Consider the following 26,427-nt stretch of genomic DNA (forward strand, 5'->3'; position numbering starts at 1 on the left):
CACCCAGGCTGGAGTGCAGTGGCGCAATCTCAGTTCACTGCAAGCTCTGCCTCCCGAGTTCACGCCATTCTCCTGTCTCAGCCTCCTGAGTAGCTGGTACTACAGGTGCCCACCACCATGCCAGGCTAATGTTTTGTATTTTTAGTAGAGACAGGGTTTCACCATGTTAGCCAGGATGGTCTCGATCTCCTGACCTTGTGATCCACCCTCCTTGGCCTCCCAAAGTGCTGGGATTACAGGTGTAAGCCACCGCGCCCAGCCTGTACTATTCTTGTGACTTTTAGTATGAAATTACTTCCTAACAAAAAGCAAGAAAAAGAAACAATGATATAAATCACTCCGCATAGTGCCTGGTACCTGGCAAAACCTCAGCTAACGTGAGTCCTTGTCTGCTTACTCCCTCCTGCAGGAACTTCCATGTCTGGAATGAGTGCTGGATGATCCGGAAAGATCTCCCACCAGGATACAACGGGTGGCAGGTTCTGGACCCCACTCCCCAGCAGACCAGCAGCGGTGAGTGAGGACCACTGCAACAGGCTCTGGCTCTGTGGGGAGGCAGATTAGGGTGACTGGCTGTGGGAGCAGGAGACCAGGGAGGAGCAGTGTTTTCCACGGCACCCTCTTCCCGAGGTCCCAGCTGACGCAGCTTCAGATCAGGAATCTCACTCTACCGTTGACAGCGGGCTCACCTGGATGGGTCACTGAGCCTCAGCTGTGTCCTTACCTGTAAAGTGGAAAAGCTGATGATTAGCATTGCCACTTCACAGGGTGGCTGTGAGGGTCAGATGAATTAATAGGAACAAAAGTCCTTGGTAAACTGGAAGATATCCCATGGGTGAGAGTCAGCGGTGCCACTGCCTGTCCCATCTCCACCTCCCACAGCCACAGCCAGCTGCCCCGGCCCCCATGTCAGTGGCCTGTTGCCTCCACAGGGCTGTTCTGCTGTGGCCCTGCCTCTGTGAAGGCCATCAGGGAAGGGGATGTCCACCTGGCCTATGACACCCCTTTTGTGTATGCCGAGGTGAACGCCGATGAAGTCATTTGGCTCCTCAGGGATGGCCAGGCCCAGGAAATCCTGGCCCACAACACCAGTTCCATCGGGAAGGAGATCAGCACCAAGATGGTGGGGTCAGACCAGCACCAGAGCATCACCAGCTCCTACAAGTACCCAGAAGGTGCCGGGCTGGGTATTTGGGGAGAGGGCTGGTTTAAGCTTCTTTGTGATACTCCCTAGCTGGGGTGGCTCCAAGTTGAAACCGTCACCATCTAATCACCTTTATCCTCATAGCAAACTCCTAGGGGTCCTTCCTGGATCCCAGGCATGTGACCCTAAGTAGGGTTACCAGCAAATAAAAATATAGGATGCCCAGTTAAATATGAATTCCAGATAGATCCAAGTAAACAAATATTTTATTTGTGTAAGTATGGGACATACAGCATTTGGGACATACTTATTCTAAAAAGTATTCACTGTTTATCTGAAATTCAAACTGGGTATGATTTTTAATGTATAAGTATGTTCCAAATAGTGCATGGAACGTACTGTACTAAAAATCATTTGTTGTTTATCTGGAATTCAAATGTAGTTGAATGTCCCGTATTTTAACTCTACCCAGAGTGGTGCCACTGTCTCCCTACGTCCATGGCAGGAGGGGTTGTAGCAAGGAGATCAGTGGAGTCGGGGGGATGGGCCCCTGGGCCTGTGGACGGGGTGGACACCCCCACGGAGGGCACGTGTGTGGAGTCAGGCTGGCTGAGTACTGAACAGGGCTCTGCTGTGCCCTGTGTAAGACTGGACACAGTTTACCACCCCTGTGCCTCCATTTCCTCATCTGTAAAACGGGATAACAGTCCCCTGGATGGCTGTTGAGAGGGTTAAATGAGTGTCCACAGAAAGCACTGGGAATCGTGCCTCTGGGATGTAGCAACTGCGCCAGAGAAGTCCACAGGTGGGGGTAAGTGTGGGTTAAGCTGTTGAAGGCCACACAAATGTTTCTTATGATTAGGCATAATTGAAGCCTGTCAGTAACAATCTGAACCTGTGATCAATTAAGCAGCTGACCAATTGTTACCTCCTCCTCCTTGCTCTTGCTACCCAAATAAATATGAAGGGCGGTAGACGTTCAGCGGCTGCCTTTGCTCACTAGAAGCAGGAAGCCCTTTTCTTCTTTTCTTCTCTCCTTCTCTTTTCTTCTTCCCCATGCTAGCCTTTCTTTAAAACAGTTTCTTTTGTTTTTTACCATTTCTACGTTCATCCCTTCCTTCAGTCTTGTAATGATGGTCTCAAGTAGTAACAATTGTAACTGTGGTAATGATGGTCTCAAGCGGTAGCAGTGGCAGTCAGCCACATTAAGCCTCTATGTTGAGTAGCCCCCATGGGCAAGAGATGAAGCTTTTTTTTTTTTTTTTTTTTTTTAAGATGGAGTTTCATTTTTTTTCCCCGGGCTGGAGTGCAACGGTGAAATCTCGGCTCACCACAACTTCTGCCTCCTGGGTTCAAGTGATTCTCCTGCCTCACCCTCCTGAATAGCTGGGATTACAGGCACCCATCACCATGCCCAGCTAATTTTTGTATTTTTAGTAGAGATGAGTTTCACCACGTTGGTCAGGCTGGTCTCAAACTCCTGACCTCAGGCGATCCACCCGCCTCAGCGTCCCAAATTGCTGGGATTACAGGCATGAGCCACCGCGCCTGACCAAACCTCTTTTTTATAAATTTTGAGCATATATTTTAGCTGGAGGGATGCTGGCTGGGGAGAGAAGCCTCTGGCTTCATGACGATGATGATAGTGATGCTTGGTGGTCGTAGTGATGGCAGAGAACAGTGCTGAGTGCTTGCAGCCAGCAACTCACTTAGCCTGACGTTTTGGGGATCCCTTATAAGGAAAGCAGATATCATCCCCAGGTTACAGATGACAGAACAGAACACAGAGATTAAAGCACTGTGACAGAGCAAGGATTTGAACCCAGCAAGTGGCACCTGAGCCGCACGGCCTCCCTGTGCTGCTATTCCTGTGCCTTGTGCCCTGGGAAAGTCTCCGGTCCTCTCCACCCCTCCCCATGCATGTCTCTCCCGCCTCTCCCTTCTGCAGGATCCCCTGAGGAGAGAGCTGTCTTCATGAAGGCTTCTCGGAAAATGCTGGGCCCCCAAAGAGCTTTTTCGCCCTTCCTGGATCTCCTGGAGTCCGGGGGTCTTAGGGATGAGCCAGCGCAGCTGCAGCTTCACCTGGCCAGGATACCCGAGTGGGGCCAGGACCTGCAGCTGCTGCTGCGTATCCGGAGGGTGCCAGACAGCACCCACCCTCAGGGGCCCATCAGACTGGTGGTGCGCTTCTGTGCACAGGCCCTGCTGCATGGGGGTGGCACCCGGAAGCCCCTCTGGAGGCACACGGTGTGGGTGAACCTGGACTTTGGGAAGGGTGAGTGTGAGGCAGGCGTGAGAAGGCACCTACGGGGAGGGGAGCTGTGGGGCCATGAACACAGTGGGGCGGGTCCAGCCAGATCACACAGAGACCCCTTCCTCCGACACACACACCTTCCGGGCAGTGAAGCTGCCAGCTGCTCTACCTCTGACGCCACCCTACCAGGCAAGACGCAGCAGTGAGCCCTGGGGGCAGTGTGTGCGTGGTGGGACACTGTCTGTCTCTCACACACACAATTTTACCTCTCACATGAAAAATTCTAATTTTTCCTGTCTCATGTCTACATGTCCCCCCTCTCTCTGGTCCATGTCCTGGACTCAAGGTGTCTTTTGTATGTCCTTAGAGACACAGTGGCCACTCCTCCTGCCCTACAGCAATTACAGAAGCAAGCTAACGGACGAAAAGCTCATCCGTGTGTCTGGCATCGCTGAGGTTGAAGAGACAGGGAGGTCCATGCTGGTCCTAAAAGATATCTCTCTGGAGCCTCCCCACTTGTCTATTGAGGTAGGCATCTGGACACAGGTGGGGGCTCTAGGCTCTCTGACTCACCCAATCCAGGGGCTGGGGTGCAGCAGCCAACAAGACACTGTTCCCACCTCATACCACACCGACGGCTCCAGCATAGTATGGTGTGGTCTTGTGCTCTGTACCAGTGAGTTGGGGTGAAGGGTGGGAAGGCTTCTCAAAGGAGGTACTATTTTTCAGAGGATGCATAGGAAACCGTATAGAGAAATGAGATGGCTGTGAAGGCATTTTAAGTAAGGAAATCATTTTGCAAAGGCAAAGAGACAGGAAAGGCAGTGACTAGGAGATGAAGTAGAGAAGACAGATTTAGAGACTCCACAAAGTCAAATTCAAATGATGACCACCAGCTAAGCATGGTGGCTCATGCCTGTAATCCCAGTGCTTTGGGAGGCCAAGGCAGGAGGATCGCTTGAGCCCAGGAGTTCAAGACCAATCTGGGAAACATAGCCAGACCTCATCGCTACTTAAAAGTTTTTCAAAAGTTAGCTGGTGTGGTGGTGCATGCCTCTAGTCCCAGATACTCGGGAGGCTGAGGTGAGAGTCTGGAGAAATCAAGCCTGCAGTGAGCTGAGATCATGCCACTGCACTCCAGCCTGGACAGCAGAGTTAGACCTTGTCTCAAACAAAACAAAACAAAACAAAAAACAAAAGGTGAGTATTGACAAGATTGAGGTGGCAAAGAGGGAAACAAATGAAAAGTGAACTTCAGATGCCTGAGGGGCCAGTGAGGCCACTGCACAAAGAAGGAGTTTCAGGCGAAGGAAGGGTGAATGGAAGAAGCGGGTGCGTTCCCCATCTCCTGCTACCAGGGTTTTCCTTCCCTGAAGCCTCGTTTCCCCACCTGCCCCTCCCACTCGAAAAGACTTGCCCACTCCCTAGTCTAAACCTGGCTCTGTACCTGGAGGCTTCTCTAACAGCACGTCCCTCCCCACCCCAAATGAGAACTGGGCCGCTCCAGACCATGTATCAGCTGGCCTACCCCAGGGTTCTCATCCAGGCACACTGTCAGGCTGTCAGGCCAGCTGACGCCAGGCAGCCTCTGTGCTGGGGCAAACAGCAGGCAGAATTGCAAGTGCAGACATAAGCCTGGGGCTGCAGCCAGGGCCCTGCCATGTACCTGAAGCAAACATGGCAAATGCCAGGTAGGTTGCTAATTGATCCTCATCAGTAAGGGACCCACAGATGATTCCACAGTTATTTTAACCTGTTCTACTTTGACACCCTAATGAGGGTACAAGGGACTTGGTATTTTTGTTTGGATCCCCGGTAAGTCAGGTGTGTTCTTCCTTTTCTCTGAGTCTCTGGCCCAGCCAGAACAAGCCCCTAGTATGATCTGGGTGGTCAGAGCTCATTTCAGTTCAACACGTGCTTACTGGTGTCCATCATCTGGCCGGCACTGTTCTAGGAACAGGGGCTCCAGAAATGAGGAGGAAGGATGCCTGCCTCCCACTCACAGGCCACGGCTGTGCTGCCCCATGACACAGCACTGGGCGCACCTGGAAGAACTCGAGTGCATGCCCTGCTGATGTTTATGAAGACACAGCAGTATGGGGAAAGATCCTGGGCTGGGGTCTGGGACACCCGGGTCAGGTCCTGGCTCTGCCATTAACACATCAAGGGGCCTTGGCCTCATTGTTTCCTCGGTGATGAGTGTAAGGGCAGGAGGACATCACTGATGGCACTTGGGTGGCACACATGACACCACTTCCTTATCCCCCACCTGTGTTAGATAGGAATCAGTTGGGATCCTTTGTCCTCGGGATCCTTTTTAACACAGCCTTCCTAGTAGCCACCCACTGGAGCTGGCACTCCCATTGAAATCTTGTGGACATCTTGAACTAGATGGTGGGGAGGGAAACGGGTTTCAGCTTGGTGGCAATTGCTGATTGGTGGTGGCTCCTTGGAGTATTGCGACCTAAGACAGGCCTGTATATGTGTTAATCTCAAGTACTCTCAGCTCACATTCCTCCCTCCCCACTGTAGCACGTTAGCTCTAAGCCGCGGTTCGTGGTGGTCGCCAGGGACCTGGGGTGGGGATAACTGAACCAGAGTGCAGAAGCGAGGCCAACTGCCGGTGGGATCACTGACCTCTCTCCACACAGGTGTCTGAGAGGGCTGAGGTGGGCAAGGCACTGAGGGTCCACGTCACCCTCACCAACACCTTGATGGTGGCTCTGAGCAGCTGCACGATGGTGCTGGAGGGAAGCGGCCTTGTCAATGGGCAGATAACAAAGGAGTAAGTGATGCTTCTGCCTACCTCCCCCTTGCTGGTCTCAGAAAAGGGGTGCCCCATGGCATCACAGGACCCTCCTCAATCCCCTGTGCGGTGCCTCTCTGCCCCCACTTTCTCACCCTCCTCAGGAAAGGCTGAACTCAGTGGTGGTGGCGAGTGGGAGCTTCTCACCCACCCAGAGGGGAACCGGATCACCCCTCCTGCCAGCAGGGGCTCCTTGAGGCTCTCACAGGCCATTTCTGACTTTCAGCCTTGGGACTCTGGTGGCCGGACACACCCTCCAAATTCAACTGGACCTCTACCCCACCAAAGCTGGACCCCGCCAGCTCCAGGTTCTCATCAGCAGCAATGAGGTCAAGGAGATCAAAGGCTACAAGGACATCTTTGTCTCTGCGGCTGGAGCTCCCTAAGCCCCGCCCTCCGGCTGCCCTCCCTGGCACCCCTGCTCCACCTGACTCCTTTCTACTCCTGACTGTGTCGTCTTGGCTCCACCTCTGTCCTCTCTCCAGCCTGCCTGGGAGTGGATGAAGCTCTGTTAGAAACATCGTGTGCTTTGGGAAGAGACAATAAAGACGTCTTTATTTATCACCAGCATTCTCAAGCCACTTATTGCTCCTGGCTGATCCTCTTGGCCTGGCTGCCAGCTCTGTGGCTGAACCCTCCCTTCCCCTCCTGTCCTCTCTCTCCTCCCTTAAGAGCCTCAACCACAAAGTAAGCCCACCACCATCCGCTCTAAAGCAGCCTCTCTGGAATTAAGGATCCCAGGTCTCTCCATTTACACTTAGTGAGCCTGCAGGCAGACGATGGAGGGAGGCCTGGGGAGCTTGGATGTGCCGGAGGACAGCAACCCTGTGCCGACTGGCCAGAAGCTGCCCAGCAGGACTACTCTGCCCCCAGTCTAGAGTATCCTGGGAGGCACAGGCAGCCACCTTTCCGCACACGTTCGTTGACAGACAGGATGACTGGGAAGCACTGCATAGCTGGCTGCTGTTTAGCAACAGCCTCACCTGCTATCCGTGTCCCCGCCTTTGCCTCTCGCTCCCTCACCCTCATCTTGCGTTCTTCCCCATCATCCCAACTCTCAGCCTCTCTTCCTGCTTGTGTGTGTGTGTGTGTGTGTGTGTGTGTGTGTGTGTATGTGTGTGTGTGCTCTTTTTTTTTTTTGAGACAGTTTCCCTCCTGTCGCCCAGGCTGGAGTACAATGGCACAATCTTGGCTCATTGTAGTCTCCACCTCCCGGGTTCAAGCGATTCTCCTGCCTCAGCCTCCCGAGTAGCTGGGATTACAGGCGCCCACCACCACACCCAGCTAATTTTTTTGTATTTTTAGTACAGACGGTTTTTCCCTATGTTGGCCAGGCTGGTCTTGACCTCCTGACCTCAGGTGATCCACCCACCTTGGCCTCCCAAAGTGCTGGGATTACAGGCATGAGCCACTGCACCTGGCCTCCTTTGTCTTTTGTTTTTGTTATTTTAAGGACAGAGGGAGTCACTCTTTTGTATTTCTTTCTCCTGTGGTTACCAATATTATTCCTGCTCATTCTAGATGATTTGGAAAGTGAAAAAACAAACAAACAAAAACAAAAAAACTAAAGAAAAATCACCAATAGCTCCCCCATCCCAGAGAAAATCTTTGCTAACATTTCTCAAGGAATCATTCTGGCTTTCAGCCTGGGACTCTGGTGGCTGGACACACCATCCAAATTCCCTTTTTCCTCTTTTATTCTGTTGTTGAAAAGTCAGCATTACAAATGGATACGTCTCCATCATAGATAATTTAGAAAATTCAGAAACACAGGAAAGGAGAGCATCTTTCTGTCGGTCTGCAGGCACGTGCATTCCTCACCTGCTCCGCCCCTCGACAGTTTTGACTCCTTTCTGTCTTCCCTTCCCTTCCCCTCCTCCTCTCCCTCTTGCTCCTCTTCTCCCTTTTCCTTCCTCTTCCTGCTTTCCCTCCCCCTCTTCCCCCCTTCATGTATTTTTTTGTTTGTTTGCCCCGAGTCCTCCTTTCCCCTTCTATTTTCTCTCTTTCTCTCTCCTTTTTTTTTTTTTTTTTTTTTGAGACAGGGTCTCTCACTGTCGCCCGGGCTGGAGTGCACTAGTGCGATCTTGGCTCACGGCAACTCCGCCTCCCGGGTTCAAGCGATTCTCCTGCTTCAGCTTCCCAAGTAGCTAGGATTACAGGTGCCTGCCACCATGCCCAGCTAATTTTTTTTTTTTTTGTATTTTTAGTAGAGACGGGGTTCCACTGTGTTGGCCAGGCTGGTCTCAAACTCCTGACCTTGTGATCCGTCGGCCTCGCCTCTCAAAGTGCTGGGATTACAGGCATGAGCCACCGCACCTGGCTTATTTTTCCTCTTGGGGTGGCCCCCAGCCCTGACTGCATGCAGCTGCTGGAGTCAGGAAGGGTAGGAGCCTGCACGTCCTCACTCCGCCCCGTGTGTCAGCTGCACCCATCCCCGTGAGGAGCCGCTGGGCATTTCCATGGTGCCCTGTCACTGCCCTGTCATGCTGTGTTCCAGGCGGCTCCCTGCCATCAGGAGAGGGCCACCTGAGTTGCCCTTGCAGGAATGTGAAACCTCGCTTGTCTGCCAAGCATTGGGTCCTCATGTTTAGTCATGGCCCTCCTTCCCTGTCCCTGGCTGTGTCACTGGAGAAGAACAGCAGGCAGGCTTCCTACTGGCCTGGGAAAGGCCTCCCAGGGGGATGTGGATGTTGGTCATTTCTGTCTTTCCAGCCTACCTTTCAAATTATTTTTCCTGTCCCCAACTAAAAGTTGGCTTTAAAAATTTTTATACTCTGGGCCGAGCGTGGTGGCTCACGCCTGTTATCCCAGCACATTGGGAGGCTGAGGCAGGCTGATCACCTGAGGTCAGGAGTTCGAGACCAGCCCAGCCAATATGGCGAAACCCCATCTCTACTAAAAATACAAAAATTAGCTGGGCGTGGTTGTGGCACCTGTAATCCCAGCTACTCGTGAGGCTGAGGCAGGAGAATTGCTTGAATCCGGGAGGCAGAGTTTGTAGTGAGCTGAGATCCCACCATTGCACTCCAGCCTAGGGAACAAAAGTGAAACTCCATCTCCAAAAGAAAAAAAAAATTATACTCTGTATCTTCCCCCAACCCCTCCTCCTCCTCCTCCTCCTCCTCCTCCTCCTCCTTCTTTGTTTCACCTAGGCAAGTCTGTCTGGCTTTCTTTATCCACCTCAGTTGAATAAACTAGATCATCTCAAAGCTCCCGTCCAGCTGGACATCCCCCAGGCCCTGGAACACTGGAATTCCTTCATGCCCGCTGCTATAGTGCCCCCTGAGACCAGCTTCTAAGCAAGCCTCCCCTGGCCTCACAACACAGTGAGGCTGGCCACCCAGGCAAGGCAGTAGCTCCTGCAGACAAACTGTGACAAAAGAATGTTCCACTGTGGAGCAAGGAAGCAGCAACAGCCAGGCAGCACCCTTGGCTCCTGACTCCTGGTCTTCCCGTCCCCCCACAGTGTGCACAGAATCTGTCATCTTCAGGTCCTTGTGGCTGATGGTTTTGGGGTTCACGACACCCAGCATAATTGTGATACAAAGCAAAGAGCCGTGGACTCCCTCATGGTGTGACCCTGGTTCCCCCAGGGGTAAAATGATAACATAACAATTGGAGTGTCAGCCCGACCTTCCTTCATAGGGTTGCTGTGAAGATCAAATGAGGAAATGTATTCTAAACTGCTTTGTGGCTGGGCATGGTGGCTCACTCCTGTAATCCCAGCACTTTGGGAGGCCAAGGTGGGGGGATCATCTGAGGTCAGGAGTTAGAGACCAGCCTGGCCAACATGGTGAAACCCCATCTTTGAAATACAAAAAATTAGCCAAAAAGTTATATACAAAAAATTGTATATGAATTGTATTATATACAAAATATATAAATTAAATATTTATAAATAAATAAATAAAATATTTGTATACATAAAGTATACATAAGTATGTGTATTTATTTTACATAAAAATAAATATAAAGTATTTGTAAGCTGGCGTCATCACATTATTTAACTTCAAACTATACTACAGGGCAACAATAACCAAAACAGCGTGGTACTGGTACAAAAACAGGCCTATAGACCAATGGAACAGAATAGAGAGCCCAGAAATAAGGCCCCACACCTACAACCATCTGATTTTCAACAACACTGACAAAAACAACCAATGGAGAAAGGACTCCCTATTCAGTATATGGTGCTGGGATAACTGGCTAACCATATCCAGAAGATTGATACTGGACCCCGTCTTTACATTGTATACAGAAATCAACTCAAGATGGATTAAGGACTTAAATGTAAAACCCAAAACTATAAAAACCCTGGAAGACAATCTAAGCAATACGATCCTCGACATAGTGTTGGGCAAAGATTTCATGATGAAGATGCTGAAAGCAATTACAACAAAAGCAAAAATTGACAAATGGGATCTAATTAAACTTAAATGCTCTGTACAGCAAAAGAAACTATCAACAGAGTAAACAGACAACCTACAGAATGGGAGGAAATATTTGCAAACTATGCATTTGACAAAGATCTAATATCCAGTCTGTATAAGGAACTTAAACAAATTTATAAGAGAAAAACAACCTCATTAAAAAGTGGGCAAAAGACATGAAGAGACTTTTTTCAAAAGAAGACATACATGTGGCCAACAAGCATATGAATAAAAGTTCAATATCACTGATCATTAGAAAAGTGTAAATCAAAACCACAATGAGATACCATCTTATACTAGTTAGAATGGCTATTATTAAAAAGTAAAAAAACAGCAGATGCTGGCGAGGCTGTGGAGAAAAGGGGACACATATACACTGTTAGTGGGAGTGTAAATTAGTTCAACCATTGTGGAAAGCAGTATGGTGATTCCTCAAAGAGCTCAAAACAGAACTACCATTTGACCCAGCAATCCCATTACTGGGTATATACCCAGATGAATATAAATCATTCTATCATAAAGACAAATGCATGCAAATATTCATTGCAGCACTATTCACAATAGCGAAGACATGGAATCAACCTAAATGCCCATCAATGATACATTGGATAAAGAAAATGTGGTACATATATACCATGGAATACTATGCAGCCATAAAAAAGAATGAGATCATATCTTTTGCAGGAATATGGATGGAGCTGGAGCCCATTATCTTTAGCAAACTAACACAGGAACAGAAAACCAAATATCTCATGTTCTCACTTAGAAGTTGGAACTAAATGGTGAGAACTTATGAACACAAAGAAGGAAACAACAGACACTGGGGTCTACTTGAGGGTGGAGAGGGTGGGAGGAGGGAGAGGAGCAGAAAAAAGAACTATTGGGTACTGGGCTTAGTATTCAGTGGTGAAACAATCAGTACAACAAACCCCCTTGACATGAGTTTATGTATGTGACAAATCTGCACATGTACCTCTGAACCTGAAATAAAAGTTAAAAAATTTTTTTAATTGAAGTGCTTTGTAAATTGTGAAGCACACTCACAGAGGCCCTCTACCAGTTGAACTCCTTCTCCAGGGTGACTGTCTCTGTTTCTAGGGGTGGAAAAGGAAGGGGAGAGAGGAATCCACTGGTGTCTGCCAGCTGCGGCTTCCCTGTGCAGTCACCTGTGGGGCACCTCCTCACCCTCCCTCAGACCTGGGCACCCAGCCCATCATGGGCTCTGATTCTACAGGCAAAGAAACTGTCACCTGCTCAGGGACACAATGGAAATTCATGGCAGGGCCAGAATCAGCACCCAAGTCTCTCTAGGTCTTAGAAAGGTCTGACCCCATCTGTAAAATTAGAGAATAAAAGGAGGTTCTGGAGGTTCTCCACCCCCACCCAGTGAGTACTGGCCTGCCCCATGCGGATGGCAGGTGTGTCCTCACTTCTCTGTTCAGGTGTCCCTCCCCTGTGGGCACAGCCCTGCTTCCTTCCAGACAGGAAGGTGCTCATCCACTCTGCTCAGCCTCCCTGTCTCTCCCTGTCCCCTCCCCTGGGCTGAGGAACAAGCTGCCGCATCAGAGCTGCCTCCCTCTCCCCAGCACCCTCACCCACTTGCCCTCTGACTAATGGCTCACAGGAATTGAATGAGGGGCTGAACCTACAAATCACCTCCCTAGGCCCAGAGCCCAGGTCGCATTCAGCCCCAGGGTCCAGGCAGAGGAGCTGGCTGGGGTTTTCCTGGCCCTGTGAATGGGCTTCGTGCTCCTGTGGTGCTTCTGCCTCCTCTCTCCTGTCCAGTGGCTACCTTAAACAAGCCTTCTCTAAGTGCTCCTGACCATGCAAGGTCCTCTGGGGGAGGCCCAGGCCCTCCAAGATGGGTGTGAGTTCCCTACCCTCTCCTCAAGGTTGGGGCGTGGGCAGAGCTGCCAAGAGTTCCAGCCACTCAGACTGGCACAACTCAAAGGACTTTACTCAGAGTGACTGCCTTATTGATCCCAAATTCTCTCAACTGTGCCCAGCTGCTTTGCACTGGCCTCAGGGCACCACAAAACAGGCTGATGTCTGGCTGGTCATTGGGCACTTTCTCCTTTGGCCACCACAGTTACCCTAGCTGCACTTACCTTCCTGTTCCCCCTCACACTTACACTCTCCTGCCTGTGCGTCTTCCTCCTTCCCAGCTAACCCATCTCAGCATGTGGGTTCAGGCATTCATCCATTTGTCCATGTAGGGATCATTTTTTAATTCATTCACTCTATCAGGCAATAAATAGGAACTGGAAAACCAACTATGTTCCAGATATTGCAGCAGGCAAGCACTTATGAAGCACCCAGGCTCTGGAGTCTGACGGTTGCATTCAAAATCTGGCTCTACCAGTTCTTTGTGAATGATCTATTTAATGTCTTTAAGCCTCAATTTCCTCATCTGTAATGTAGGAACAATAACAGTAACTAACTATAGGGATGTCGTAAGACCAAGTGGGGTCATGCCTATACCTCAAAATAGTATCTGGTATTAAAAGCTACTGCTGGTTATATTAGTCGTTCTGCTGCTATTAGCCACTGTCATTATTAAGCTCTGGGATCGCTGTTAATAAGACACAGTCCATGCCCTCCAGGGTGATTGGGGGAAAGACAGATAAGTATTTATAATGTTGAGGTATGAGTTGGCTAATAGGAAATGCAGAAGAAGCAGCCCCTGATTAGAATCCTGGTGCAGCAGAGCAAGGGTGTCAGGAAGACTTCCTGGAGAGGGGATGCTTGAGCCTGGGTACTGGAGAAAACAGACAAGTGAGAGGAGGACAATTCAGAAAGAGAGAAGCTGATACATGCAAGAGAGAGGGAGGTGAGAGAGAGAGGGGGTCAGCCTGCTTGGCCTCCAGGTGGGCAGGAGAAAACCCTCCAGGCTTTGAGGGTGATGCTGAGAAGTCTGGACTTTAACCTCTGTGGGATCTTAAGCAGGGGAGCAACCTGATGGAATTGGCACTTCAGAAAAATCACTGGTGACTCATTTGGAGAAAGGGTGAATGGGAAACTGGTTAGGAGTTGTCCAGGTAAGCGGGGGCTTCCATGAAGGCAGAGCAAGGGGAACAGTTTCAGGACAGCATCAGGAATTGGGATGGACTGATGGGCTAAAGGGAGGTCAGGAAGCTGGGAAGTACAAGGTGGCATGCAGGTGTCCCCTGGAGTGATGGATGGACAGTGTCCTCACTCACCAAGACTAGACTTGCAAGAGGAAGGGCAGGTATTTTGAGGGGAAGGAGCAAGGGGAGGAGTTCCATCTGGGCTCCTCGGCTGTGAAGTGTCCAAGGTTCCCCCAGCAGAGCTGTCCAGCAGAAGGTGCCTTAGCAGTACACAGTTCTGGGGGTCCCCAGTGTCACGCGGGAGCCAGTGGAGTGAGGAGAAGAGATGGGGACAGATCCCTGGGAGGCACCAGTTGGAGGAGGGAAATCCTGTAACGGGGACTGACAGGAAGAGGACAGTGTGGATGGGGAGATAGGTGACAACCAAGAGAGAGAAGTCTCCTCAGCCCAGGAGGAGTGGTCAGTACTGGCAGGGCTGCAGGAGGCCTTGCAATGTAAGAGCAGGAAAGGCGCCCAGTGCCCAGCCCTCAGAGCCGGGAGGTGAGCGTGGCGTCAAGGCAGCCGTGAGACAGAAGGCAGCCCACAGCGGGTGAGGGGTGGTGGAGGCAAAGCAGTGGGCCAGGAGCTTGGCCGAGAAGTGGAGTTGAGAGAAAGGGCAGGGGCTGCCGGGGAACTGGGGATGAGAGTTGAAGGTGGATGTGCTGTGTTAAAATAGTGAATTGCATTTGTGCACATATACCCTATAAGCTATAAGAGGTGAGTGGGGTGTGGACCATGGGCTGCCAGGGTCGGTGAAGGATACCAGGATGGCTGGGTGAAAACTCGCTCTAAAAACCATTGACTGGGTAGCTTTTGCAGAGATGATACCCCGAAACCAAAAGGCCACTGCAAATTCCCTGAAATCCTGGAATGAGACCTTCACCTCCAGGCTGGCTACTTTACCTGAGAATCCACCAGCTATTGACTGGGCTTACTACGAGGCCAGTGAGGCCAAAGCAGGCTTGGTGGATGACTTTGAGAAGAAGGCTAATGCCCTAAAGTTTCCTGTACCAGAGGATAAACATACTGCCCAGGTGGATGCTGACGAAAAAGAAGATGGGAAAACGTGTGCTGAGTGGGTGTTGCTCTCAAAGGCAGGATTGGAGAGTATGAGAAACAGCTGGAGAAGATGAGGAACTTAATTCCATTTGATCAGTCCACTGAGGACTTGAATGAAGCTTTCCCAGACTCCAAATTAGACAAGAAAAAGTATCCCTATTGGTCTCACCAACCAATCAAGAATTTATAAAATTAAGTCCAGGAAGAAGCTCTGGCCCTTATATTACACCTTCTGGACATTAAAAATAAAAATAATTATATAGTTTTTTTTAAAAAAAAGCTGAGAGGAGACAGAGAGAATTGAAAATACAGAAGGGAGGACAATGCTGGTGAATGACGTTCCCAAGAGAGAAGGACCCACAAAGCAGGGGATGTGGGGAGAAGTGCCCAGGGCACAGAAAGCCAGGGTGGGCACGGGGGTCCCACCCGCTCCACAGGCAGAGCCCTTCCCTCTCCTGTCCTCTCTCTCCTTCCACCTGTGCTTTTCTCCCTACGAAAGGGCTTGTGCCTTTCTTCCAGGGATCAAGGCCCTTGCTCACCCGCATTCCCTCCCTCTCACCTATTTCCAAACCTCCTCCACAAATTTTCCCAATTTTTCTTTCTCTATTTCATTTGTGATTATTTGCTTTTATTTGTGATTTGTCCTGGACCTGCCAGGTCTCACGCAAGACAATGCCACTGCCAAAGCTAAATACAGTGAAATCATATCAAAGGAGATTCAGACAGAGTGGGTTCTGTTTGCATTTAATGTTCAGAAAGTGACTTTTCAGGATAAGAGAAAGGCCTTGGTTACCTAGCAGGGTTCTCAGCTCAGTGAGGTGCTTTACGGTGTGAGCAGAGTCTTGGGACCCTGATGCTCCTTCCAGCAGCCCCCTGCATCCCTCAGGTGGGGCCATCAGCTCGCTTCTCCCTCCTGACTTCTCCACCACAGCACAGTACCTGCCTGGGAATGCCCTATTGCTCAAGAGCTATCAAAGGCCCACATGGCACAAGGCTGTGACAGTTCACCAGCTTCCACACCTCTCAATCCAGCAACACCGCCAAGAAAAACCCGAGGACAAGTGAGCAAACCAGTTGTGATCTGCTTGGTAATCAGGTGGCAGTGCAGCAGTCCAGCCCCGCCTTCGGTTCTCCTGGAGTCTTCCAATGGAAGGGGAAGCAGACACTCTGGCACCAGTTTGCTGAAGCTCCAGACCGCCCAGCTGTTCTGTGGGGAGCATCCCAGGAACCAGAAGGCAGCCACCATGGCCCAAGGTAAGGAAAGCCCCTGTGGCCACTGGAGTTCAGGGATAAAGAGGACACAGAGAGACTGTAGGAAGTCAAGGGGTGGAGGGTGTATTCAGAGAAATAAAGAAGTAAATACAGAACTGAGTCAGGAAAAGCAAGAACCCCAGAAACCTCAGTATTCATTGGTGGCTTGAGAACCACCAGCGTAGAGGCTGACAGGTAAACACAGCCACACAGCTGCACGCTAACATGCCTGCCTCCGTAGCCAGGTGGGACAGGGCAGGACCAGGGATGAGGGGGTCACGGTTTCTGTCCTTCTTAGCTACTAGCTGACCCTTTGACATTGGACAAGTCACTTCACCTCTAGTTTCCAACCCTCTTGCCTGAAAAAGGAGGGATTGGATCAGACAATCTTGAAATTGTCTTCCAGCTCTTAAGTTCTCTGAATCTTCATATCTTCTCTTCTTCCTCCATTTCAGAGGGTCTATTTCTTGCCTTAGCTAATCTTCCCATCGCCAGCCTTCTCGCTATATCATCCCCCTCTCTCTGGAAAGAGCTGCTATGAAGATTAAATCGTTAGTTGAAATCATTCAGAGGAATAAGCTTTCAACTTCCTCTACAACTGTAACAGCCTTACCTTTATTTATTACTTTTTTTTTTGAGACGGAGTCTCATTCTGTTGTCCAGGCTAGAGTGCAGTAGTGTGATCTCAGCTCACTACAACCTCTGCCTCCCAGGTTCAAGCGATTCTCCTGCCTCAGCCTCTCGAGTAGCTGGGATTACAGGCACGCGTCACCACGCCCAGCTAATTTTTGCATTTTTAGTGGAGACGGGGTTTCATCGTGTTTGTCAGGCTGATCTCAAACTCCTGACCTTGTGATCCTCCCGCCTCAGCCTCCCAAAGTGCTGGGATTACAGGCGTGAGCCACTGCACACGGCCCCATATTTATTACTTTTTGTGTTTAAATTTTTGTTTTAAAATTTTCATAACTTTTATTTGCACAAGAAATATGGGAATACATAGTTGGAGTAAAGTAAATCAATAATTATAGATATAGTCTATCTATAGACTATAGACTATAGTCCTCTGCCTGCCATCCCCAATGGCAGCCTCATCTCCAGAGTGAACACTGTTACCTGTCTTTTGTCTGCACATATACATTCAGACATATATTTACTCAATGTAATACATAGGATTAGCATGTGTGGTCTTTTTTGGTATATCCATGGTATCATCATGTTGTGTGTATATTTCTGCAACTTGATTTATTTCACTACACAGTATGTCTGGGAGCTCTGTCCACACCGGTCAGTACCTATAGATCTACCTCAACTTTTCCCATAGTATCAGTGCAAGTAATTTCTAATCCAGTCCCCTATTGATGGGCATTTAGGTTGCTTTCAATTTTCCAGTTACAGGAGCAATATTGCAAGGAACATCCTTATCATGCCTCTGTGTGCTCATGTGGGAGAGTCTTTCTAGGATAACTACGAAGATCACTTACTTTAAAAAGGTTTTCTACAATCTCTGTTTATTTCCTGATCATTTCACCCAATTCTCTTCTCACCTCAAGGAAAACAAATATGCCCAGTAGTCAATGAACCTCCTATTTGAATAGATGGCACCTGGGCTGAAGACTCATCCCTGTCTTAGGCAGGGATTAACATGGCCCAGGATGTCTCTAGAGAATGGAATTCTGCCCCAGCACTTGCTGCCAGGCAGATGCTGCCATGCCTGCTGAGTAGCCCGAGTCATGTGCCCAACCTGAACTGCAGCCAGTTAGTGCTGTCTAATCAATTGGTCTCCAAAAGGGGTGAGCTTCTTTTTCCACTATTAGGTAAAAGCCAAGTGCTTTCTTAGCTGGCAGTGGGTGTGGACATTTGTTGATCATGAGTGAAAGTCAACAGTGGGCAACAGCTGTTGGGTGATGGGAAGAGCACTGGACTGGGCTCAGGAATCTGGTTTAACCGTAGGTAAGATATTTAACCCACCTGAACCTTAGTTTTCTCATCTCCAAGTGTGGATGACATGACATTTTGTCCCTCCAAGGATGTGATGAAGATTAAATGAGATAACTGTCCTAGCGTACCTGGCACAGTGCCTGGCACATAGTAGATAGGCCCTCAATAAGATGTTGATTAAATCTGAAATCTGAAATAAGTACAGGGTGATTTTGCAAAAGATACAGAATTCTATTCAACCTAGCAAATCTGAGTGCCTACAATATGCTGATCATTATCCTTAATTTCTTTATAATGAAAAACTATTTTATGAAAAAGATGTGTGTTAAAGTAATCAAAAGCACTCAAAGAGATTTAAGACAAAGTTTAATACTTATTAGAGTATTTTGGTACAATTTGGTTCATATTTGTTTATAATAACTTTATTGAGATATAATTCATATACCATCAAGTTCACTTTTATAAAGTCCACAATTCAGTGGTTTTTCATATACTCACAAAGTTTTGCAAGCATCGCCACTATCTAGTTCCAGAACATTCCATTACCTCAAAAAGAAATCCCATACACATTGGCAGTCACATCCCATTCCACCTTTCTTTAGCCCCTAGCAAACCCTAATCTACTTTCTGTCTCTATGAATTTGCCTATTCTGGACATCTCATATAAATATAATCATATAATATGTGTCTTTTTATGTCTGACTGACTTCTTTCACTTAGCACAGTATTTTCAAGGTTCATGCATATTTGGTATGTTAAGCATTCCTTTTTTAAAGCCGGATGACATTCCTTTGTATGACATATCATTTTGTTTATCGGTTCTTCAGTTGATGGAAAATTGAGTTGTTTCTACTTTTTGGCTATTATGAATAATACTGCTATCATTATTCAGGTATTATGTGAACGTGTTTTCATTTGTCTTGGGTATATACCTGGGGATGGAATTGTTAGGTCATATGGTAACTCTTTGTTGAATGTCTTGAGGAACTTCCAGACTGTTTTCCAAAGTGCTGCACCATTTTACAACCCCATCAGCAATGTATGAGGATTCCACTTTCTCTGCATCTCCACTAACACTTGTTATTATAGCCATCCTAGTGGAGGCAAGATGGTATCTGATTTGTATTTCCCTAGGACTAATGATGTTGAGCATCTTTTCATGTACTTATTAGCCTTTTGCATATCTCCTTTGGAGAAATGTGTATTTAGGTCCGTTGCCCATTTTAAATTTGAGTTGTCTTTTTTATTGTAGAGTTATATGAATTTTTTTAAAAAGTATTCTGGATATAAGTCCCTTACCAGATATATGATTTACAAATATTTCCTAACATTCTGTGGGTGTTCTTTTCACTTTCTTGACGATGTTCTTGAAGACAAAAAATTATTATTTTGATGAGGTCCACTTCATTTGGTTTTTCTCTCACTGCTTGTACTTCTGCTGTCATATCTGAGAAACTGTTGCCTAGTCTAAGATCATGAAGACTTACGTCTATGTTTTCTTCTAGGAGTTTCATAGCTTTAGCTTTTATGTTTAGGTCTTTGATCCATTTTGAGTTAATTTTTAATAAGTGGTGTGAGTTATGCATCCAACTTCATTCTTTTGCATGTGGATATCCACTTGTCCCAGCACCACTTTTTGAAAAGAGCATTATTTCCCCCATTGAATTGTCTTGGCACCCTTGTCAAAGATCAATTGCCTGTAAATGTGAGTTTCTCGCTAGACTCTCAGTTCTATTCCACTGATCTATATGTCTATCCTTATGCCACTACCACATTGCCTTGATCAAGAAGTGCCACTCCTCTAATTTTGTTTTCACTTTTCAGTATTGTCTGGCTGATATGGATCCCTTGTATTTCCATATGAATTTTAGGATCCACTTGTCAATTTCTACAAAATGGCTGTTGGGATTTTGTTAGGGGTTGTGTTGAATCTGTAGAAAAACTTGTTATTTTAATGATATTGCCTTCCAATCCATGAAGATGGAATGTCTTTTTATTTATTTAGGTCTTCTTCAATTTCTTTCAATGATGTTTTGTGGTATAGGTTTTGCACTTCTTTTGTTAAATTTACTAAGTCATTCTTTTTGATGCTGTTATAAATGGAATTGTTTTCTTAATTTTATTTTCAGTTTACTCTTTACAAATGTATAAAAATACAATTGGTTTTTAGATATTGATATTGTGTCCTACAACCTTGCTGAATTCATTTATTAATTCTATTTTTTTGGCGGGTTCCTTAGGATTTTCTATATACAAGATTATGTCACATGTAAATAGAAACAATTTTACTTCTTTCCAATCTGTTTGTCTTTGATTTCTTTTCTTTTTCTTTCTTTCTTTCTTTTTGCCTAATAGCCCTAGCTAGAACCTCTAGTAGAATGTCAAATAGATGTGACAACAGCAGACATTCTTGTCTTGTTCCTTATCGTGGCAAGAAAGCATCCAGTCTTTTACTATTAAGTATGGTGTTGGCTGTGGGCTTTGGAGTGCAGTGGTGCGATTTGGCTCACTGCAACCTCCACCTCCCGGGTTCAAGCAATTCTCTGCCTCAGCCTCCCGAGTAGCTGGGAGTACAGGGGCCCACCACCACGCCCAGCTAATTGTTGTATTTTTAGTAGAGATGGGGTTTCACCATCTTAGCCAGGCTGGTCTTGAACTCCTGACCTTGTGATCCACCCGCCTTGGCCTCCCAAAGTGCTGGAATTACAGGCGTGAGCCGCCGCGCCTAGCTGGAAGTCCCCTTCTATTTTTAGTTTGTTGAGTATTTTTTTCATGAAAGAATATTGGATTCTGTTGAATGCATTGGTTCACTTTTAAAAAGTCTAAATACAACCAAGACAAAGCAGCTAAGTCTCTGTACTTATTGGCTTATATCTAGAGGCAAAAGACAGACACATAAAAAAGTAGCTAAGAAAAACATCTGGGGCCAGGCGCGGTGGCTCATGCCTATAATCCCAGCACTTTGGGAGGGCGAGGCAGGCGGATCACAAGGTCAGGAGATCGAGACCATCCTGGCTAACCCGGTGAAACCCCGTCTCTACTAAAAAATACAAAAAAACTAGCCGGGCGAGGTGGCGGGCGCCTGTAGTCCCAGCTACTCGGGAGGCTGAGGCAGGAGAATGGCGTGAACCTGGGAGGCAGAGCTTGCAGTCAGCTGACATCATGCCACAGCACTCCAGCTTGGGCAGCAGAGCGAGACTCCGTCTCAAAAAAAAAAAGAAAAGAAAAACATCTGAACACCTCATCCTAATCCTTACATGTTTATATAAATGAACACATGAGCCTGGCATGTAAATTAACTTGTCAATTAAGCAAATGAGCGATTCAGTTAAGTGTATAGCTCAGTAGGTGATAGAAAGAAGGGTTGGCCAATTGAGGCAGGCTTCATAGAGCAGGTGGGTATCGGAGGAGAGTTGGAATTTGGTTAGAGAGTGAGGGGCCATTCTGAGTTGGGGCTATAACAGCAAATACAAAGACAGGGATTTGCTTGGGGATAGATTGGCTAGAGGAGAGGGCCAATGCTGGGAAGGATGAGAAGTGAGAATGCAAGAATAAGCTAAGGCCAAGTATGAAAAGTCGTGTCAAGTTAAGGAATGAACCTTTTATATGATAGACTGTAGGAGATCTTAGAACTTGTAAAGCAAAAAAATGGCATGATTACATTGTCTTGAGGAAAGGTAATCTGATAATGCATTAAGAGATGGGAGATGGAGAAAGAGACAGGAGGCAGGAGACCTCATGGAGGCTATTACGGTCACTAGGTATGAGAAGACATTGGAATTATGTGAATGTGGAAAGGGATGGATAGACACTAGAGATATTTTAATTGCAGGCATAAAGAGAGTTAGTGACATGTGAATGGGCATAAGCTGAGAAGGAAATGGGTGAGCCAATGGTGATTTAAAGGCTGTGAGCCCACCAGGTGACTGGGACCATGGCAGAACCATGGTCAAACATGGAAAAATAAAAAACAGACCCTTCTGGCAGAGACTAGTGAGATCAGTCTGTGTTTTAGCAGAGTCTCCAGAAGGTTGGGAATGGAACTTTCTTTGACTGTCGTCAGCATCCAAGCTCCCAGGGCACTGAGCACACGGCCTGTGGTGGTCAGAGAGCCAGCAGATGGCCGGTGGCTCAAGCCTGTAATCCCAGCACTTTGGGAGGCTGAGATGGGTGGTTCACGAGGTCAGGAGATCAAGACCATCCTGGCTAACATGGTGAAACCCCGTCTCTACTACAAAAATACAAAAAAACTAGCCGGGTGAGGTGGCAGGCACCTGTAGTCCCAGCTACTCGGGAGGCTGAGGCAGGAGAATGGCGGGAACCCGGGAGGTGGAACTTGCAGTGAGCCGAGATCCGGCCACTGCACTCCAGCCTGGGCGACAGAGCAAGACTCCGTCTCCAAAAAAAAAAAAAAAAAAAAAAAAGGAGAGCCAGCAGATGGCTAAAAGAAGAGCAGCTAGCGGCCAGGAACGGTGGCTCACACCTGCAATCCCAGCACTTTTGGAGGCCAAGGCAGGTGGATCACGAGGTCAGGAGTTGGAGACCATCCTGGCTAACATGGTGAAACCCCCTCTCTACTAAAAATACAAAAAAATTAGCGGGGTATGGTGGCGGGCACCTGTAGTCCCAGCTACTTAGGAGGCTGAGGCAGGAGGAGAATGGCGTGAACCTGGGAGGCAGAGCTTGCAGTGAGCTGAGTTCGCACCACTGCACTCGAGCCTGGGCGACGGTGTGAGACTCTGTCTCAAAAAAGAAAAAAAAAAAAAAGAAGAGCAGCTAGTCCAAGAAAAGTTAACCCCAGGGCAGCTAAACCAAGGAGTAGCTCCCCAGACCTGGAGGCTAGTACAGGGGCAAGTGAGACTGTTAACTTGAGTCCAAGAAAGTGGATGCTCGGGTGAATCTGAAGCCATGTGAGGCTGAAGGGAGCAATCAAACTTGGCCAGGTCTACAGAAGGACTTGGACAGAGGCAGAAAACCATGCGCCTCCGGAGTGTGTAAGGGAGAAGAAGATAGAGGGTCAGAGAGAGAGGAGAGGAAGGAAGAGGAACCTGCATGCCTGGAACCTCATTAAATCCTTATCCTCACCCTGGCAGGCTGATCTTAGGGACTCTATTTTACTGATGTGGAAACTGAGACTCAGGCTAAGTTACTTTCTCAAGTTTGCAGAACTAGTAAGTGGTAGGTAGGATTGGCTCCACAACCCCACTCTTTTGTCTAACCCTGGCTGCCCCATTGCAGGGCTAGAAGTGGCCCTCACAGACCTCCAGAGCTCCAGAAATAATGTGCGGCACCACACGGAAGAGATCACTGTTGACCACCTCCTTGTTCGCCGGGGCCAGGCCTTCAACCTCACCCTGTACTTCAGGAACCGGGGCTTCCAGCCGGGCCTGGACAACATCATCTTCGTGGTTGAGACTGGTAAGAACCCCAGCTGGCTCACAGGGACTAACTGTGTGTGTCTGGGAGGGGATTTTCGGGGGTTTGGAGGTCGCCATAGAGGGCCTCAGCTCTACTTCCCTCCTAGGACCACTGCCAGACCTGGCCTTGGGGACTCGGGCTGTGTTCAGCCTGGCACGCCATCACAGCCCCAGTCCCTGGATCGCCTGGCTGGAGACCAATGGGGCCACCTCCACAGAAGTGAGCTTGTGCGCTCCTCCCACGGCGGCCGTGGGTCGGTACCTCTTGAAAATCCACATCGACTCCTTCCAGGGGTCTGTGACGGCCTACCAGCTTGGGGAGTTCATCCTGCTCTTCAATCCCTGGTGCCCGGGTAAGGCAGGGTGCCCATGCAGGGCCCTCCTTCCTCTTCTGTCAGTGCTGCCAGAGAGACAGGCTCAAGGATTTCTAGACCCGGCTCCCGGGCCACCCAGAGCCTCCCAAATTCCCTGCACTCAGCATCCGCCCCAACCACCACGAATTAGGGCAGAAAACCTTGCTATTCATTTACTTATTTAGAATTTTCAAGTTATAAACCAAATCATCTTTGCTTAAACAGAAAAACTGTTACAATTAAGTTTGTTCATGAATAACATCTACCTTCATCATATATTTTTAAGTTAACTAGAGTTTTTTTCGTTATAAAAGTAATGAATGTACTTTGTGCATTAAGTATTTATGGAATGAAGGAAAGGGTTTAAAGAAAAGAAAGAAAAGTATAAAGTAAAAAGTAAAGTCTCCCAGTCTCTAAGTTCCATTCAACAGCAGTTCTATTCTTCCAGATTCCATTCACCTTCAACCTTTTCTTTTGTAGTTTTTCAAAAGTGTTCTATGCTTAATCGAATACGTATGCCTCTCTGTGTGTGTGATTCTACAATACACAGCATAAGTGAGATTATGTAATACATACCATTCTCCAGCTTCTTTTTTTTTTTTTTTTTTTAATTTAACAATTCAACTTTGGGCACATTTTCCTATCGGAGCATTCTTTTTAACAGCTACAATTATTCCACTGTTTGGATGCACTAGATATTTTTAACTAGTCCTCTATGGGCATTTTGGCTGTTTCCAGTTTTTTTTTTTTTCTTCTTCTTCTTCTTCTATAAAAAAAGGTCACAGTGAATCTCTCAAACTACCTGTCTCTCAAGCCCTGACCTCTAAATCTAGTTGGGGACAGGGCTAGATACATAGGCAGACACAAGGACACGATGTGGGCAGAAGGGATCAGGAGTAGAGAATGGATCTGCTGTGCCTTTGAGCAGAGGCCAGACTCCCAAGTCTGGCTTCTGACTTAGGGGACGATCCCCTTCCCATCTTCCCTCTCTTTCTACCTTCTCCTCCAGCCTTATCCCAAGGAGGCCTCCTGGGTCACATCAGGACCCAGAGCCCTGGCTGGGTTCTAACGCCTCTAACCACTTCCCACTTCCCTGTCCCTGAATAGCTCAGAATGCTCACCCATCAGCCAGGTGGAGAGACCCTGCCGTGGGATCCAGGAGGGCCATTCGACTGTTTTCCCTGTCTCTGTCTCCTCTCTCTCTCTCTCTCTCTCAGGGCCTTCTGAGCAGTGGGGAGAAAAGCATTAATGGTGGGGCCTTCTCTCTTGAGCTTGTGCCACACCCAGGCCCTGGGGAGACCCAACACTGGGCCTAGGGTTGGTGGGGGCTGAAGTGCCCTCTGGTGCTGCAGGATGGGAGGGTATTGGCTGGGAAGCCTCACCCTGTAGCTCAAGCCACTGCTGGCCCTGGCTGAAAGGAGAGGGCTGTGTGGTCTCAACCATAAACCTGCAGCTTCTCGCCACACTGGCCCAAACCCTCAATAAAATACATCTCAGCAACGAGGCCTCCTGCACCAGCCTCCTATCAGGCTGTGTCTGAGGCTGCCTCTGAGGAGGGCCCCTTTCCCTCAGGGTCAGGCAGAACTTCCAGACAGTTCCAGAACCCTGTGAAGAGGACGTCTGCACCCATGGCCTTTTGTTTGTTTGTTCTTAACTTTAAAAAGATAATTTTTAACTTTTATTTTAGGTTCAGGGGTACATGTACAGGTTTGTTATGTAGGTAAACTGCACATCACAGAGGTTTGGTTTGATATACGGATTATTTTGTTACCCAGGTAATAAGCATATTTCCTAACAGGTAGTTTTTCAACCCTTACCTTCCTCCCACCCTTCACCCTCAGATAGGCCCCTCAGATAGGTCCCATTACTTTCAATGGCAAAAACTGCAATTACTTTTGCACCAACCTAATGTTACGATATTTTTGAATCGGCTTCAAAACCCTCTGTTCATATGGGCAGCATGTGTATGTATGTGTATATATATATATACATTCATGCTGTAAACATGGTTCATAGTCTGTAGAGACTTCATGTATCACATACAGATTTCCATGTCCATGTACACGATTTTGCTGCCTTACGTCTCTACGGTATGGAATTCCGCAGTGGAGTTGTACCGAAGCTAACTAACTACTCCCCAAGAATAGGGCGGTAGGTGGTTTCCAGCTTTGCAGTATCACAAACGGCACTCAGGTGAACAGCTTAGTGTCTAAATCTTTGTGCACATATGAAATGCTTTGCCTGGATTAAATACCTACAAAAGGAATAATGAGGTCAAGGCCAACCCTTAAGGTCTGGTTTGCTCTTTTCCAACCAAGATTAGTATAGCGGAAAGAGCACAGAATATGGAACCAGCGGGCTGTGTTCAATTTCCAGCTCTGGGCTGGGCCCGGTGGCTCAAGCCTGTAATCCCAGCACTTAGGGAGGCCGAGACGGGCGGATTACGAGGTCAGGAGATCGAGACCATCCTGGCTAACACGGTGAAACCCCGTCTCTACTAAAAATACAAAAAACTAGCCGGGCGAGGTGGCGGGCGCCTGTAGTCCCAGCTACTCGGGAGGCTGAGGCAGGAGAATGGCGTAAACCCGGGAGGCGGAGCTTGCAGTGAGCTGAGATCCGGCCACTGCACTCCAGCCTGGGCGACAGAGCGAGACTCCGTCTCAAAAAA

At 48.0% G+C, this 26,427-nt stretch overlaps 2 protein-coding genes and 1 pseudogene across 3 annotated transcripts in view; all 3 read left to right on the plus strand.

Annotated features, from left to right (window-relative positions):
• The window catches only part of LOC111529172 (protein-glutamine gamma-glutamyltransferase Z-like), a 46,245-nt gene extending 39,477 nt beyond the window's left edge, over window positions 1-6,768 (plus strand). Inside the window, exons 9-14 of the mRNA XM_023196041.3 lie at window positions 410-513; window positions 933-1,175; window positions 3,093-3,419; window positions 3,766-3,926; window positions 6,050-6,183; window positions 6,431-6,768. Of these exons, the coding sequence (XP_023051809.2) occupies window positions 410-513; window positions 933-1,175; window positions 3,093-3,419; window positions 3,766-3,926; window positions 6,050-6,183; window positions 6,431-6,590 (1,129 nt within the window). The 3' untranslated portion in view covers window positions 6,591-6,768. The remainder of the gene's footprint in view (window positions 1-409; window positions 514-932; window positions 1,176-3,092; window positions 3,420-3,765; window positions 3,927-6,049; window positions 6,184-6,430) is intronic.
• A 7,740-nt stretch (window positions 6,769-14,508) lies between these two features.
• LOC111529186 lies at window positions 14,509-14,990 on the plus strand (annotated as a pseudogene).
• A 1,054-nt stretch (window positions 14,991-16,044) lies between these two features.
• LOC113219844 (protein-glutamine gamma-glutamyltransferase 5) overlaps window positions 16,045-26,427 on the plus strand; it is a 36,443-nt gene continuing 26,060 nt past the window's right edge. Inside the window, exons 1-3 of one of the 2 annotated variants that reach the window (XM_026447863.1) lie at window positions 16,045-16,054; window positions 23,228-23,407; window positions 23,514-23,759. In XM_026447863.1, coding sequence (XP_026303648.1) covers window positions 16,045-16,054; window positions 23,228-23,407; window positions 23,514-23,759 — 436 coding nt within the window. The remainder of the gene's footprint in view (window positions 16,055-23,227; window positions 23,408-23,513; window positions 23,760-26,427) is intronic. The other variant, XM_026447864.1, reaches the window with a different exon arrangement.

This window comes from Piliocolobus tephrosceles, unplaced genomic scaffold (assembly GCF_002776525.5).
Source record: "Piliocolobus tephrosceles isolate RC106 unplaced genomic scaffold, ASM277652v3 unscaffolded_108, whole genome shotgun sequence".
In the NCBI taxonomy this organism is placed as follows: Eukaryota; Metazoa; Chordata; class Mammalia; order Primates; family Cercopithecidae; genus Piliocolobus; species Piliocolobus tephrosceles.